General features: G+C 44.6%; 1 protein-coding gene across 8 annotated transcripts in view; it reads left to right on the top strand.

Annotated features, from left to right (window-relative positions):
• CPSF6 (cleavage and polyadenylation specific factor 6) overlaps window positions 1-15,024 on the top strand; it is an 82,462-nt gene that overhangs the window by 26,988 nt on the left and 40,450 nt on the right. For 6 of the 8 annotated variants that reach the window (XM_073327815.1, XM_073327818.1, XM_073327817.1 and 3 more), the window contains exons 3-5: window positions 3,793-3,896; window positions 5,228-5,373; window positions 6,994-7,167. In XM_073327815.1, coding sequence (XP_073183916.1) covers window positions 3,793-3,896; window positions 5,228-5,373; window positions 6,994-7,167 — 424 coding nt within the window. Of the gene's footprint in view, window positions 1-3,792; window positions 3,953-5,227; window positions 5,374-6,993; window positions 7,168-15,024 lie in introns of those variants that run through there. The other 2 variants (XM_073327820.1, XM_073327819.1) reach the window with 2 other exon arrangements.

Below are 15,024 nucleotides of genomic sequence, written 5' to 3'. Positions count from 1 at the left end.
GTCCAATCCACTTCCCTAACTAATTCCTTAATTTCTGAAATTCAGCCCTTTTGAAATCAGAAACCCTAGTCGCAGATTTATTTTTGTTTAATCCTTCCGTTCAGTTTGAACTGAATTAGCTCATGACCACTTGAACCAAGATTATCCCCTACAACCATTTCTTCTAGGAGGTCCTCACTACTCACCAAAACCAAATCTAAAATGGCATCCCCTCTAGTCAGTTCAGCAAATACTTGATGAAGGAATCCATCAGCTATCGCATCCAGGAAAATCTGAGCCCTATTATCATTACTAGCTCTTGTCCTCCAGTCTATATCTGGGAAGCTAAAGTCTCCCATGATCACACAATTCCCATTAGCATTTACTTCATTGAAAAGGGCTCTATCCAAATTAGATCCCGGAGGTCTATAGCACACCCCAAGCACTATCCCAGGGGAGACTCTAATAGTTTTCTTCCCAAATGTAATTTTTGCCCAGACGGACTCTGTCTTATCCATTCCATCGCTTATTTCTTTACATTCAACCTCATCATTGATATACAATGCTACTCCACCACCTTTGCCTTTATTTCGGTCTTTCCTAAACAGCACATACCCCTCAATACCTGTAGTCCAGTCATGACTGCTATTCCACCATGTTTCTGTATCCCTATAATATCTGGTTTCAATTCCTGCACCATTAGCTCTAGTTCCTCCATTTTGTTACCTAGGCTCCTCGCATTGGTGTACAAACATCTTAATTTTTGCTGTTTGGCCTCGCTCACATTCTTTACCCGATTAGGCACAGACATTCTTCTGCCAGTATCACCTATTAGACTGGTATGTATACTACCCTTCCTCCTTATGTCCATTCTCCTACCACGGCTGTATCCTTTCTTACTTCGTTTTCTTCCCTCTCAATGCTAAAATCCAGCGTGGAGATTACCTGGACATCTCCCCCAAATTCCTAGTTTAAAGCTCTCTTGATAAGTTGTGCCATCCTCCATCCTAGAAGTCTATTTCCTTCCCTACTCAGATGAAGTCCATCCCGAGAGAACTGTCCTCCTAGTGGCCATACATCCCCAAAGTCCTCCTTATAGCACCACTGCCTGAGCCATCTGTTGAGCATCATAATCTTGTCATACCTTTTGTTGCCCTTCTCTAGGAACAGACAGAATCCTACTGAAGATCACCTGAGCCTCGATTTCCTTAAGCGTCTTCCCCAGCATAACATAGTCTCCCTTAATACTTTCCAGCAAGATCTAGCTGTATCATTTGTTCCCACATGAAGGATAATTAGGGGATTCTTTCCTGCTCCCTTTTAGGATCCTTTTAAACCTCAGGTCTACATCCCGTATTTTAGCACCTGGAAGACAGCATACCCTTGTGTTCTCTGGATCAGCTCTTGTTACAGGCCTATCTATTCTTCTCAGTAACGAGTCCCCGATCACATAGACCTGCCTTTTCCTGGTGACGGTGCTATTCTCTAGTCTATTCCCTGTTCCCTCTGGCTGCAAGTTCTTTCCATTCCTATTCTCCCTTGTAATCCTCTTCAACCCATCCTGTATCCTTCTGGGGCTCATATTTGGTGTAGTCTCTATTGACTCTTCCCCTTTTGTATAGGACTAACCTCTCTTCTCTTCTTCAGTGACTACCTGCTGAGCCCCTTTATTTTCCAGCTCTGTAAACCTGTTCTTGAGGTCTGTTTGTTTCTCCTTCACTAGCCCGTCTTTTCCTCTTCCTTTTAGTCACATGCTTCCACTGACCACTTTCCTCACCCAGTCTCCCCATAGAATTCCTCAGTCCTACTTCCATCAGCAAACAGAGAAGCAGGTTTTCTGAGCATTTTAGTGAAAATCTTGGGGGAAGAATATAGTTTTGAGATGTTCATTAAAATGGAGGATATTTACAATATAAACGTTCAGTTGTGTCTTGTAGAATAAATTAAAGGTGAAAGGGGAAGCTTTCTGGGAAAGCATGGTAAGTTTGCCACCCTATTAGGGCTTTGGGGAAACTCCGAAGAGAAGTAACAGAATAAATTTATTACTATCCTAGTGCCTTATGCCTATAAACTGATCTATTTTGAATAATCCGTTGTTGAAGCTTTTACTTTTAAAAGAGAACTGTAATGTTCTTCGAGGTTTCTTTGAGAATTAATCCTCAAAGACTGTGACTTGCAGTGACTTCCCAGGCAAAACTGTTCCAAGCCTCTGTTTTAAGAGTATTTTCAGGTACTGCAGATCTAGGAACCAAAATACAACCAGGGAAATACATATTGTTGACCTTCAGTATGCTTTTTAAAAATAAAAATGTGTAAAATGCTAAATCAGTAGCTGAACTAATTAGCCTTTACTGTGACAGTTAATCTGAAAACCATTTTCTCACCCCCTTCCATGCAAAATTCTGAGTTCATGGTTGCTTCCTCTGCTAAAACCTATACTAGTACCAAACATGCAGGAAAATGCTTCATACTTTAAGTGTTTGATGTCGTTAAGTGTTGCAGTATCCTGATTTCAGGCACTTTCCAGGTAAGTAAAGTAAAGGAGATACTGATTTATCAAACACTTCATTTAAAAACTTATTTCTAGAGATTGGATTTTCAAAACACAGTGCTTCCATTGAAGTCAATGGCCAATTGGCCAATGCTGAATGTTTTGAAAGTCCATATGTAACTTTTAAATCTGTATCGTTACTACTGACGTGGCATCTTAAACAGAACTGTCTACAAAATTTTGTGTTTACCTTCTTAAGGATTGTCAAATTTCACTTTTTTAAGTGACATGAGATTCAGCAATGTATACTCAAGCTGGTATGGGTGGGGGGAATGGTATATAGGGAATTTTAAAACTTGCACACCCAGTTTCCCCTCTCTCCTGAAATTTAGGGGGGTTCTGGAGTTAAAGGTTTTCTTCTTACGCCAGCTCCTTTAGTACCAGTACATACTTATGATCAGGGTGAAAGTGTTTAACTTCAGAAATGGATAATGTTCGACTTAGACGTTTGCTTATAGCACAGTCAGATGTTGATGGATGTCACGTATCCATGGGCCACTGAAGTGGCTGATAAACTCTGCTTTTTTTTTACTCTTTTTCTGTTTTTTTCCTCTGCCATCAGTAAGTAAAACAATACTACTAAGAATCTTGCTGTCTAAAGCTTAAAAAAACCAGCAGTTCATGGTTTGGGATTTTAGTAAATGAAATTTCACTTGGGCCAGTTTTGGCACTAGTGTAGAGCGCCATGGATAAGGGGTACAAGCGTGCTAACACATCTGAAAGTAAAGCACACTATTGAAATGGTCTCGAAATTTGACCTTGTTCAGAGATGTAGGATTTTGGGCTAATAGAAACTGAGTAGTAATCTGCTTTAAATAGGAAAAAATTGCAATCCTTGAGGTATCAAACAAACAAAAGTGACTACTGAAATTGGTCAGATTAAGCCTTGCAGCCTTGAAAGTATGCTTTTGTTTTTCATAAAAACAAAACTTCTTCAAACATAGCTTTCTTTAAGATCGTGCATTATGTAGTAAGGGTAGTAATACATCATGTCAGGTGCTGTTAGTGCCATATGTGTTGTATTACACATCATTTGTCTGTTCATATATTTTAGTAATGATCTTTTTGAGAAGTAACTGTAAAGTGTCACTTAAAATACTTGCTACAAACCACCACAGAAAACATCCAGTGAGATGTACTGGATCATTTTCACAATAAAGTAAAAAGCAATAGTACAAACATACAGGATTAGACTGCTGTATTCATAGTGAAAATTGGCATCTTAATGTGTTTTGACATTTGAATATAAAAATATTTTGCAGTGGACAACAGATGAAGACTTAACTGAAGCAGTGCATTCACTGGGAGTAAATGATATTTTGGAGATAAAATTTTTTGAAAACCGTGCTAATGGCCAGTCAAAGGGGTAAGAATTTGTAATCCACGTTTTCTGCTGTTGGTCATTGATCTGCTACAGTGAGGGTGAGTGGTCCGTGTTTTCCACAGCTAGCAATGAGATGTTTACTTTTGTTGGACAGCTAACTTCTAGCAAGGGTTTTGTACCCTATTGTTTCACATTGACTACTAATTCAATCGCAGAAATAAGCTATAAAGACAATACTATAGGTTTCACTACTCCCTGAATAGGATTGCGATATTGACATTCCTTATACATTCATTTTCCTAAATTTCAGACGGTTTACTCTTAATTTTTTTAACCTCTCATCAGTGTGAATGCCTTCTTATTCTGCCTTTTGTCAAATCCCTTTTTCAAAACTTGATTTGTTAGCCTTTTATTTCTCCATTTTTATTTTGCATAGCTCTGCCAGTGCCTCTCAGTCCCTACTAATAACACCTCTCAGAATCCAGTAAATGGTTTTTTGTTTACTATAAATTGTCAATTGTGTGAATTTTGTGATATGGACAAACGGACTATTTCAATTGTGATTTAAACTATATTTGATTTAAGGTCTTCATGAGTGCCAGATTAACCCCACCCCGTGCGGGAGGGGTGGGTGGGTGGGTGTGTGTGTGTATATATTGGTTAGTTTATTTCTCACAAAAGAAACCCAACCAACCAACATTCAGAATGCAGTTTTGATTCATTTATAATAGAAAAGAAGAATCAGTTGCCTTATGCCAGTTTTATCAAATACAGCTCAATGGTGGAAGATCACATCCTTCGGTAAAATATGGATTTTTAAAAAAAAAAAAAAAAATCCTTTTAAGCTTGACTAAATTTGAATTAGCTTGTTATAGTCTAGTTTAGTTATCTAAAGCCTAAAATAAGTTTCCTTAAGAAATCCTAATTTGTAGAGGAGGAAATATTCATTCTTTACCTTTGAGCTGCTTTGAAAGTCTCTATGAGAGAGACAACTTTCCTTAATCCATTTAAGTTTATCTTTGCAGTGATTCTTTCCTCAATGAGGCTTTTTAGTTACTAGAAATGTGTTCAAAAATTGGAAATTGAAGTAAAGGGTTATAATTTTGTGGACATGCCAGCTAAATGGGCATTTCAAATTGAATGGTGAGAAAATTGTAATTCTCATGTTCATATTTACATTTTATCATTCTTTTCTCATATCTTTAGAGTTTGCGTTATGATTTTTTAAGTATCTTTAAGACTGAATTAACCAAGTTTGTGGGGAGGTTTTTTGTCAAATGTTCTTTTGCTTGTCCTGTATTTATCCTTTCTCTGGAAGGCCATCAGATTTTTCTGGTGCAAGAAGTTGATGCAGCTTCCCCCCTTCTTTTTAGGTTTGCCCTTGTAGGTGTGGGATCTGAAGCATCCTCCAAAAAGTTGATGGATCTCTTGCCTAAAAGAGAACTGCATGGGCAAAATCCTGTTGTAACTCCATGCAATAAGCAGTTCCTGAGTCAGTTTGAAATGCAGTCAAGGAAAAGTAAGTTTTCTCTTCTTAGTTGCATCGTAACTTTAAAAAACAAAGGTCCATTTCAGGAAAGGTATTGCAGTGGGCAGTCAGCCCATGATAATGTGTATGGCTCCAAATAGTTATGAAATGTTTACGGTTAGAGAAACTTGTCAAAAGATGTCTGGGGCTAATACCTTTATGGATCTTTTCCCTATAGTTCTTCAAAAAATACTATGTGCGTGAAAACATTCATACAACCATATTGAACAAAATGAATACATTAACAACTTGGACATTTGAAGACAAAATGGACTAGATTCTGATATCTGACTGAGCTCTGCTTGTTGCAGGACCTGGAATGAGATGGATGTCACTGCTCTGTCCTTCGCACAGCAGTTGGGCCATGGCATAGCTTTGAGCTGTCTGAGGGCTACTATAACTGGCTTCTGAATGCAGTGAACCCAAGGGTCTCTTCCATAGCATGAAATACTTCTTTGTTCTAGCCAAACCCCTTTCCTCAGCTGAACTCCCTATGATGGAAAATGGAAGGGAAAGAAGGTTTGATGTGCGGCTGGCTATGCCAGTCTGATCACACCAGGGGAATTCTTGAATAAGTGAGCTTTGCTGGGGCTTTGTTCTGGTGGACCAATGTAATGCAACCAGAGCAGGGGCCAGGATTTGACCCATTATATCCACTTCACTCCTTTTGAAAGGACGGAAATTATCAAGAAATAAAAACTGCACAATGGCAAACACATTTTTACATGTAACGAAATTATAAAAAATTATCAATGAACTTCTGATGTGAGTAAAAATATGAATGAACTTTTTTGTATTGTACTTTTTATTCAGATTCTATGCTTGGTTCCCTTCTCCACATGCAGGAAGAAAGGGAAAAAGGAACCAAGCATAGAGGCAGAATAAAAACAGGTATGATTCACTCCCTGGTCTTCTGGTCTGGACATGCCTCTCATTGGTGGCTGACAGCTCAAATTCACTTGTGGCTCTGGCCCAGAGAATGGCTTCTGTTTTCTCTTCTCCTTTATTATGTAGCAGCGAGTCCCTAAAAGAGTTAGTTCGGCAGGCGCCTCCATGTTTCCAGGCTTCCAGGCGCTCGCTCTCTCTCTCACTCTCACCCCCCCCCTTCCCTTTTTATCTGTTTAATGGAGAGTGTAGATATCTGTTGTAGAAGCAGCTAGACATAAGAATAGCACCATGTGATCATCCACTTCTTTGTCTGTGGACCTCTAGTTGTCTGCAGACCACATTTAGGAATCTTTGGTTTAGTGGCCTGAGCATGGGACAGATGGTTAAGAGATTGAAATACAGTTGCCAACTCCTTCTACTGATTTGCTGAAAGAATTTGGACTAGTCACTTAACTTCTCCATGACTCTGTTTCCCTAGCCCTTAAAATAGGGAGAAGGATGCTTTATAAAGCACTTCGAGAATGGTGCATGACAAGTTCTACATAAATACGAAGGGTTAGTACTCAGCATTGCTGCAGTAACTATTGAAGAGCACACAGCAATGCTACCCCCTCACCTCAAAAAAACAAAACAAAAATGAACTCGCTCTGTCACGAATTGCGGGGGGGAACCCCAATTCTTAATGTTATGGAATGATGATATACTTTTGCTTCCCCATTGCAGCTACACAATCAGGCCAGATGTCTGGAGAAGGTAAAGCCGGTCCTCCAGGAGGTGGCTCACGTGCAGCGTTTCCACCAAATAACAGAGGACGAGGCCGTTTTCCAGGTGGCATACCAGGTGGGGACAGATTTCCTGGACCTGCAGGACCAGGAGGACCACCACCTCCTTTCCCAGGTAAAGACACTAAAACCGATGTTTAATTTCTGAGCTCACCACTTTCAGTTTTTAATATAGCCAAATATTAATATAGCACACTTTCTAATTTGTTTTGGGAATTACGGAGACCCAGGGAATTGGACTTGTTTACAATATGTCTTTACTATGTCACCGGAATGTAGGATTCTATGGGAGCTCTGTGTCAGTGTTCAGCATAAGGAAATCCAACTTCTCTGGAGCCTGAAAACGCCCCTTTGATATCAGAAGTGGGAGCATGAGTATAAACAAACTTGATAACAATATTATAACAAAAATCATTAAAGTGATAATTTTGTTTAGTATCACAATGTATATTTTAAAACAATAGTTACACTGGCTCACCACTCTGAGCAGGCTTGTCTTCGCTGATACGTTGAGTTCAAGATGTCCGGTTAGCCTAGTTTGAGTGAGAGCAATAATTGCAAAGCAACACTCAAGCAGCAGCAGAGCGATTGTATTAGCAGCACAGTGTAGCTGTGGTGTTCTTCGAGTGCTTGCTCATGTGCTTTCCGTGTTAGGTGTGTGCACATTGCATGCACCATTGCCAGAGATTTTACCCTCAGTGATATCCTATAGGGCCGGCCCTAGTGCCCTCTGTAGCTGCCCGCTTATATGCCAGTATAAGGGGCACTGCTGCCACGCACCCTCTGTCCCTTCTTACCACTTGTGACGGTTGCTGGAACGACTCCTCTTGCTCCAGCAAGGCCGCCTTCCCTGTGATTTTTGGACTCTAACTTCTTTCTTAGTTATGATAATTCAGTGTGTGTATATATAGTTTTTGTAATTAGTGTTAGTGTACATAGCCTAAATAGATAGTTCCTGTCATCGATGGCCTCCTTTGCCCCAGGGGCTGGGCATGCCCCAGGCTTCAAGCCTTGTGCCTCCTGTGGCTAACCTATGCCTGTGAGTGACCTGTACTCCAACTGCTTGAAGTGCTTGGGGGAGACTCATGTGAAAGACAGTTGCCAGATTTGTCAGGACTACTCTGCGCTAAAAAGACAGAGACATTAGGCTATCCTCATGGAAGCCACTTTCAGACTAACCTCGGAGCAGAGCTGCTCCACTTTGGCGCTATGCACTTCGGCGTTGGTGCAAAACCCTCCCCCGAGCTCTTCCCAGGGGCATTCATCATCTCCAGTTCTGAGGAAGAAGGACTAAAAGCAACTCTCCGACAGAGGGCACCCGCCAGTGCAGAACAAATACAAGCAGGGAGAAGGTAGCACAGTGAGATCTGTGCTGGGCCACTCTTCCACTCCTGGGCCCGTGGTGGCACTGTCAACTCTGCCTAGAGCGTTGAGTCCAGTGCAGGACCTGACACCCAGAAGCCACCGTAGTACCAGTGATCTGACTGTTCCATTGTCCCAGGAGGGGTTCCAAGTGGCTAGGGACTTACTTTCGCTCCCAGTCCCTCGAACTCTAGGGGGATACCTATCAGCTCTGGTGACCAGAAGCAGGAGAGAACAAGGAGCATCAGGCTGCTGCCCAGCACCTTCTAGGGGTAAACTGTCCCTAATCTCGTCATCCCGATTACTTTCGGTCCACTGCTGGTCCCCAGAATTCTGGCACCACATGGAGGCAGAAGCGAGTACTGCTCCACCAGGGTCTCTGAGAGAAGACTCCTCTTCTGAGTCTAAAGAGGAGCCGTACGTCCAACCTAAAGCCAGTCACCGGTACCTAGCCTATGTGCCACCGGACTTTGGTGCTGGTCCCCCTGTTTGCACCTGGCCAGCAGGTCACTGGCCTATGCAGTGGCCTTACTGGAACCCCTGGGGGTTTCCGTTGGTACCAGCTCCTCCCTCCCATTGCTCTTCGGTGGTTTCTGAGAGACAGGCTGCTGCTCCTTCCCACTTGGCACCGGACCCCGACTTCAGTACCGACATTCAGGAAATGGCTCCAGATGTAGTTGAGGAAGAGGAAGGAGCCCATCCTCCGGTGCAAGCCGCCGCCTCCTCCCCAGACAAGGTTGTCATGGGACCCCGTAGCCTGCTTCCGCATGATGATTTCAGGACCCATCAGGACCTTCTGAAGTGGGTAGCTGCAAACCTGGGTCTTGAAACTGAGCAGCTCAAAGAGACATCACACAACCTTATTGGTATCCTGGCTGCAGCAGCTCCCTTAAAGGTGGCCTTACCCATCAATGAATTGGTGATGGGACTGGTCAAGGTCCTGTTGCAAACTCCTTCTCTGCCCCCCACCTCAGAGGACAAAGTATTATGTGCCAGTGAGGGGGGTTCAGATACTTGTATTTGCACTAGACTCCTGGTCCCTGGTGGTGTCTGCAGCAAATGAGAGGGACAGACAAAGCCAGTCAAGTGCAACCCCCAAACAAAAAGATGCTAAGAGACTGAACCTTTTGGGAAGAAAGATTTATTTGACGGGTAACCTTTAACTACATATCTCCAATCAGCAAGCTTTGCTGGGGAGATACATTTATAATCTATGGGACTCCTTGGCTAAATTTAAGGAATCCGTGCCCCAAGATTCAAGGCAGGAGTTCACTGCTCTCATGGAGGAGGTTAGGAACATGGCCAGGACCTCTCTCCAGGTGGCTCTGGATGCTGCCGACTCTGCAGCCAGGACAATGGCCTCTGCTTGTCACTATCAGACATGGTTCTTGACTCCAGTCCTCCAGGCTTCCTCATGAGGTCTAACAGTCTATTCAAGACCTCCCATTCAAAAGCTTCTCTTTTCTGGGAGTTGTCTGACACGAGACTTCATCGCCTGAAGGACTCAAGGGCCACCCTGTGATCCTTAGGCCTTTGCTTTCTGTCAGCTTCCAAGGAGCACTTCAGGCCCCAGCAGCCACGTCAGTTCTCAGTGCCTCCAAGACAAGAGACCTTTCAAAGAAAAGGGAGAGGTGAAAAACTCCAGTCCATCTTCAGCCTCTCACTTGAGTTTTCAGAGGTACTCCGGAGGGCCCAACCAAGCCTTTTAAAGGTGTGCCCGAGGGCGCTGTATCAGTCACCATTTCAGATCTGCTTCCCCTTTATTGTTTTTGGACCTCTGTCCCTCTTCAGCCTAGCATGGTCATACATAACATTGGACTCCTGGGTGCTGAGTACATGAGCAACTCCTCATCTAGGACGTACAGTCCATCCTGCGAATGGGGGTTGTGAAGGAGGTTTCACAAGACTTGAGAGGGAAGGGGTTTTACTCCTGGTATTGCCTAATGCCAAAGGCCAAAGTGGACTTCTGGCCCATCTTGGACCTGCATCGCCTCAACAGATATCTCAAGAAACTGAGGTTATGCATGGTTTCCCTGGCCTCCATCATTCTCTCCCTGGATCCATATGGTTGGTACATTGCCCTTGACTTAAAGAACATATACTTTCACATTTCTATCTTCCATGTTCACAGAAGATTTATTAGGTTTATAGTGGGTCAACACCACTAATAATTGCCCTCCGGGTTTTCAAGAAGTGTATGGCGGTAGTAGCAGCCTTCTTCAGATGGCGAGGCCTCCAGGTCTACCCGAACCTCAACAACTGGCTAATCAAGGTTGCAGGCTCACTTACAGAACAGCATCAGTTTGGTCTGAGCCACCGGGCCTGCTGATAAATGAGCAGAAGTCAACTTTTGTCCTGGTTCCGAGAATAGAATTTATTGAGGCAGTTCTCGACTCAACCCAAGCCAGGGGCTTCCTGCCCAAACCTGATTCCAGACCATATCAGACCTGATACCCAGTGTCATGGTCCACCCAATCATGACTGCTCAGGCTTGCCTCAAGCTATTGGGACGCATGGCTGCATGTACACTTGGTCCAGCACACAAGGCTGCACCTCAGATCCCTTCGTATGTGGCTAACATCAGTATGCTGCCTGAGCAGACACCACTTGGACTCAGTGCTCACAGTCCCTCTCGTGGTCCTCGCCTCCCTGGACTGGTGGAAATGGGTAATGATGGGGGTTCCCTTTGTTACTCCTCAATAGTCGGTAGCTTTAGTCTTGGATGTGTCAGACCTAGGGTAGAGAGCCCACCACAACAACCTGAGAACTCAGGGCCTCTGGTCCCAAGAAGAACTCTCCCTGCATATAAACATCAGGGCGGTATGCTTAGCATGCCAAGTATTCCTTCCACAGATCTCAGATGAGCTGCTGCAAGTCCTGACAGATAGTACTGCAGCCACGTTCTGTATCAGTAAACAGGGAGGGGCCTGATCTTCGGCCCTGTGTCAGGAGGCCATCTGTTTGTGGGACTTCTGCACAAAGCACTCTATTCATCTCTAGGTGTCGCATCTCCCTGGAGCCTGGAATGTACTGGCGGATCCCTTCAGCAGATCCTTTTTCTCTCACAAGTGATCCCTTCACCTAGAGATCATCAGGTTAATCTTCCAAAGATGGGAGCTCCCTAGGTGGACCTGTTCACTACCAGGTAGAACAGGAAGTGCCATCAGTTTTGTTCCCTGCCCAGGCACAGCCCCAGGATACCTCTCTGACACTTTCATAGAATCATAGAATGTCAGGGTTGGAAGGGACCTCAGGAGGTCATCCAGTCCAACCCCTTGCTCAAAGCAGGACCGATCCCCAATTAAATCATCCCAGCCAGGGCTTTGTCAAGCCTGACCTTAAAAACTTTTAAGGAAGGAGATTCCACCACCTCCCTAAGTAACACATTCCAGTGTTTCACCACCCTCCTAGTGAAAAAGTTTTTCCTAATATCCAACCTAAATCTCCCCCACTGCAACTTGAGACCATTACTACTTGTTCTGTCATCCGCTACCACTGAGAATAGTCTAGATCCATCCTCTTTGGAACCACCTTTCAGGTAGTTGAAAGCAGCTATCCAATCTCCCTTCATTCTTCTCTTCTGTAGACTAAACAATCCCAGTTCCCTCAGCCTCTCCTCGTAAGTCATGTGTTCCAGTCCCCTAATAATTTTTGTTGCCCTCTGCTGGACTCTCTCCAATTTCTCCACATCCTTCTTGTAGTGTGGGGCCCAAAACTGGACACAGTACTCCAGATGAGACCTCACCAATGTCGAATAGAGGGGAATGATCACGTCCCTCGATCTGCTGGCTATGCCCCTACTTATACATCCCAAAATGCCATTGGCCTTCTTGCCTACAAGGGCACACTGTTGACTCATATCCAGCTTCTCGTCCACTGTAACCCCTAGGTCCTTTTCTGCAGAACTGCTGCCTAGCCATTCAGTCCCTAGTCTGTAGCGGTGCCTGGGATTCTTCCTTCCTAAGTGCAGGACTCTGCACTTGTCCTTGTTGAACCTCATCAGATTTCTTTTGGCCCAGTCCTCCAATTTGTCTAGGTCCCTCTGTATCCTATCCCTACCCTCCATCGTATCTACCCCTCCTCCCAGTTTAGTGTCGTCTGCAAACTTGCTGAGGGTGCAATCCACACCATCCTCCAGATCATTAATGAAGATATTGAACAAAACCGGCCCCAGGACCGACCCTTGGGGCACTCCGCTTGATACTGGCTGCCAACTAGACATAGAGCCATTGATCACTACCCGTTGAGCCCGACAATCTAGCCAATTTTCTACCCACCTTATAGTCCATTCATCCAGGTCATACTTCTTTAACTTGCTGGCAAGAATACTGTGGGAGACTGTGTCAAAGCCAAAGCTTTGCTAAAGTCAAGGAACAACACGTCCACTGCTTTCCCTTCATCCACAGAACCAGTTATCTCGTCATAGAAGGCAATTAGATTAGTCAGGCGTGACTTGCCTTGGTGAATCCATGCTGACTGTTCCTGATCACTTTCCTCTCCTCTAAGTGCTTCAGAATTGATTCCTTGAGGACCTGCTCCATGATTTTTCCAGGGACTGAGGTGAGGCTGACTGGCCTGTAGTTCCCAGGATCCTCCTCCTTCCCTTTTTTAAAGATGGGCACTACATTAGTCTTTTTCCAGTCGTCCGGGACTTCCCCGGATTGCCATGAGTTTTCAAGAGAATGACCAATGGCTCTGCAATCACATCCACCAACTCCTTTAGCACTCTCGGATGCAGCGCGTCCGGCCCCATGGACTTGTGCACATCCAGCTTTTCTAAATAATCCCGAACCACTTCTTTCTCCACAGAGGGCTGGTCACCTCCTCCCCATGCTGTGCTGCCCAGTGCAGTAGTCTGGGAGCTGACCTTGTTCTTGAAGACAAAGGCAAAAAAGCACTGAGTACATTTGCTTTTTCCATATCCTGTGGCCAGATCTACTTTATGCCTTTCCTCCGATCCCCATGGTTCACAAGGTCCTCCTAAAAATCAAACGGGACAAGGTGAGTGTTATTCTGATAGTCCGGTGTGGTCACATCAGCACTGGTTTGGCATGCTCCTGGATCTGTTGGTAGCAACTCCACTCCCACTCCATCTGGACCTAATTTCAGAAAACCACGGATGGTTGCTTCATCCATACCTCACCTGCCTGCACCGAACTGCATGAATGCTGCATGGCTGAACCCAGAAGAACAGGCTTGCTTGGAACAAGTCCGGCAGATCTTGCTGGATAGTAGAAAGCCTTTCACCAGGGCTACCAACCTGGCCAAATGGATGCGCGTCTCCATTTGGGCTTCTCAGGGTGTGCTCTCTCCATCTCGATCTTCCCTCCAATCTGTCTTGGACTGTTTGTTCCACATAATGGAGTAGGACCTGGCCCTCGCGTCTATCAGGGTGAACTTAGCAGCCATCTCAGCCTTCCACCCTCCAGTGAACAGCAGGTCATCGTTCTCTCACAAAATGACAGTACTGTTTATCCAGGGGCTGGAGAGGCTCTAGCCTCAGCCCTGAACCACCCCCCTCCATCCCCCTGGGACTTAAACCTGGTTCTGTCAAGACTCAATTTTTCTCTCCCCCCCTTTTGCTCTTTTAGCATCATGCCCCCTGCTACTTCTCTCTTGGAAGGTCGCCTTCCTGATGGCAATCACCTTGGCGAGAGGGATCTCTGAAATCAAGGCCTTTTACATTGGAACTGCCTTATGCGGTGTTCTTTAAGGACAAGGTCCAACTGCGCTCCCATCCAACCTTCCTACCAAAGGTAGTGTCACAATTCCATAACAACCAAGCCATTTTCCTACCGGTCATCTTCCCGAAACTTCACAAGAACTCTGAGGAATGGCAGCTTCACTTGTTGGATATTAGATGTGTCCTCACTTTTTATGATGAGGGGACTAAACCCTTTTACAAGTCTACACAACTCTATTGCAATAGTGGAAAGGATGAGAGAGCTTCCTGTGTCAGCTCAGAGGATCTCATCCTGTATAACCACCTGTATTTGGGCTTGCTCTGGCCACCTTAACAGCTCACTCCACAAGAGCCAAGGCTTTGTAAGTAGCATTTCTCATGCAGGTCCCAATCCAGGACATCTGCAGAGATGCAACCTGCTTGTCGATGCATACCTTTGTATCCCACTACACCATCACCCAACGGGCCTGAGGTGATGATAGTTTTGGAACAGCAGTGTTGCAGTCAGTATGTCCGTGAACTCCGAGCCCACCTCCTTGGGTACTGTTTGTGAGTCATCTAACATGAAATGGACATGAGCGAGCACTAAAAGAAAAAAATGGTTACTAACCTTTCGTAACTGTTGTTCAGGATGTGTTGCTCATATCCATTCCATGATCCACCCCCTTATCCCTCTGTTGGAGTTAACCTGCAAGACGGAACTCAGAGGGATGTGCTTGGTGGCACCCCTGATACCGACACACAAGCTCGTGACTTTTGAGGGCGTTTGAATGAGCCCACCGGATACCACTGAGGGAAAAATCTCCAGCAATGGTGTATGCGGCACATGCACACCTAACATGGAGTGGACATGAGCAACACATCTCGAAGTCAAGTACTTGTTTGAACTTTATCAAATGATGATTTGCTTTTTCCAAAGTTGGGAAT

Source organism: Lepidochelys kempii, chromosome 1, assembly GCF_965140265.1.
Source record: "Lepidochelys kempii isolate rLepKem1 chromosome 1, rLepKem1.hap2, whole genome shotgun sequence".
NCBI lineage: Eukaryota > Metazoa > Chordata > Testudines > Cheloniidae > Lepidochelys > Lepidochelys kempii.
This window is presented reverse-complemented; position numbering and strand designations above follow the sequence as displayed.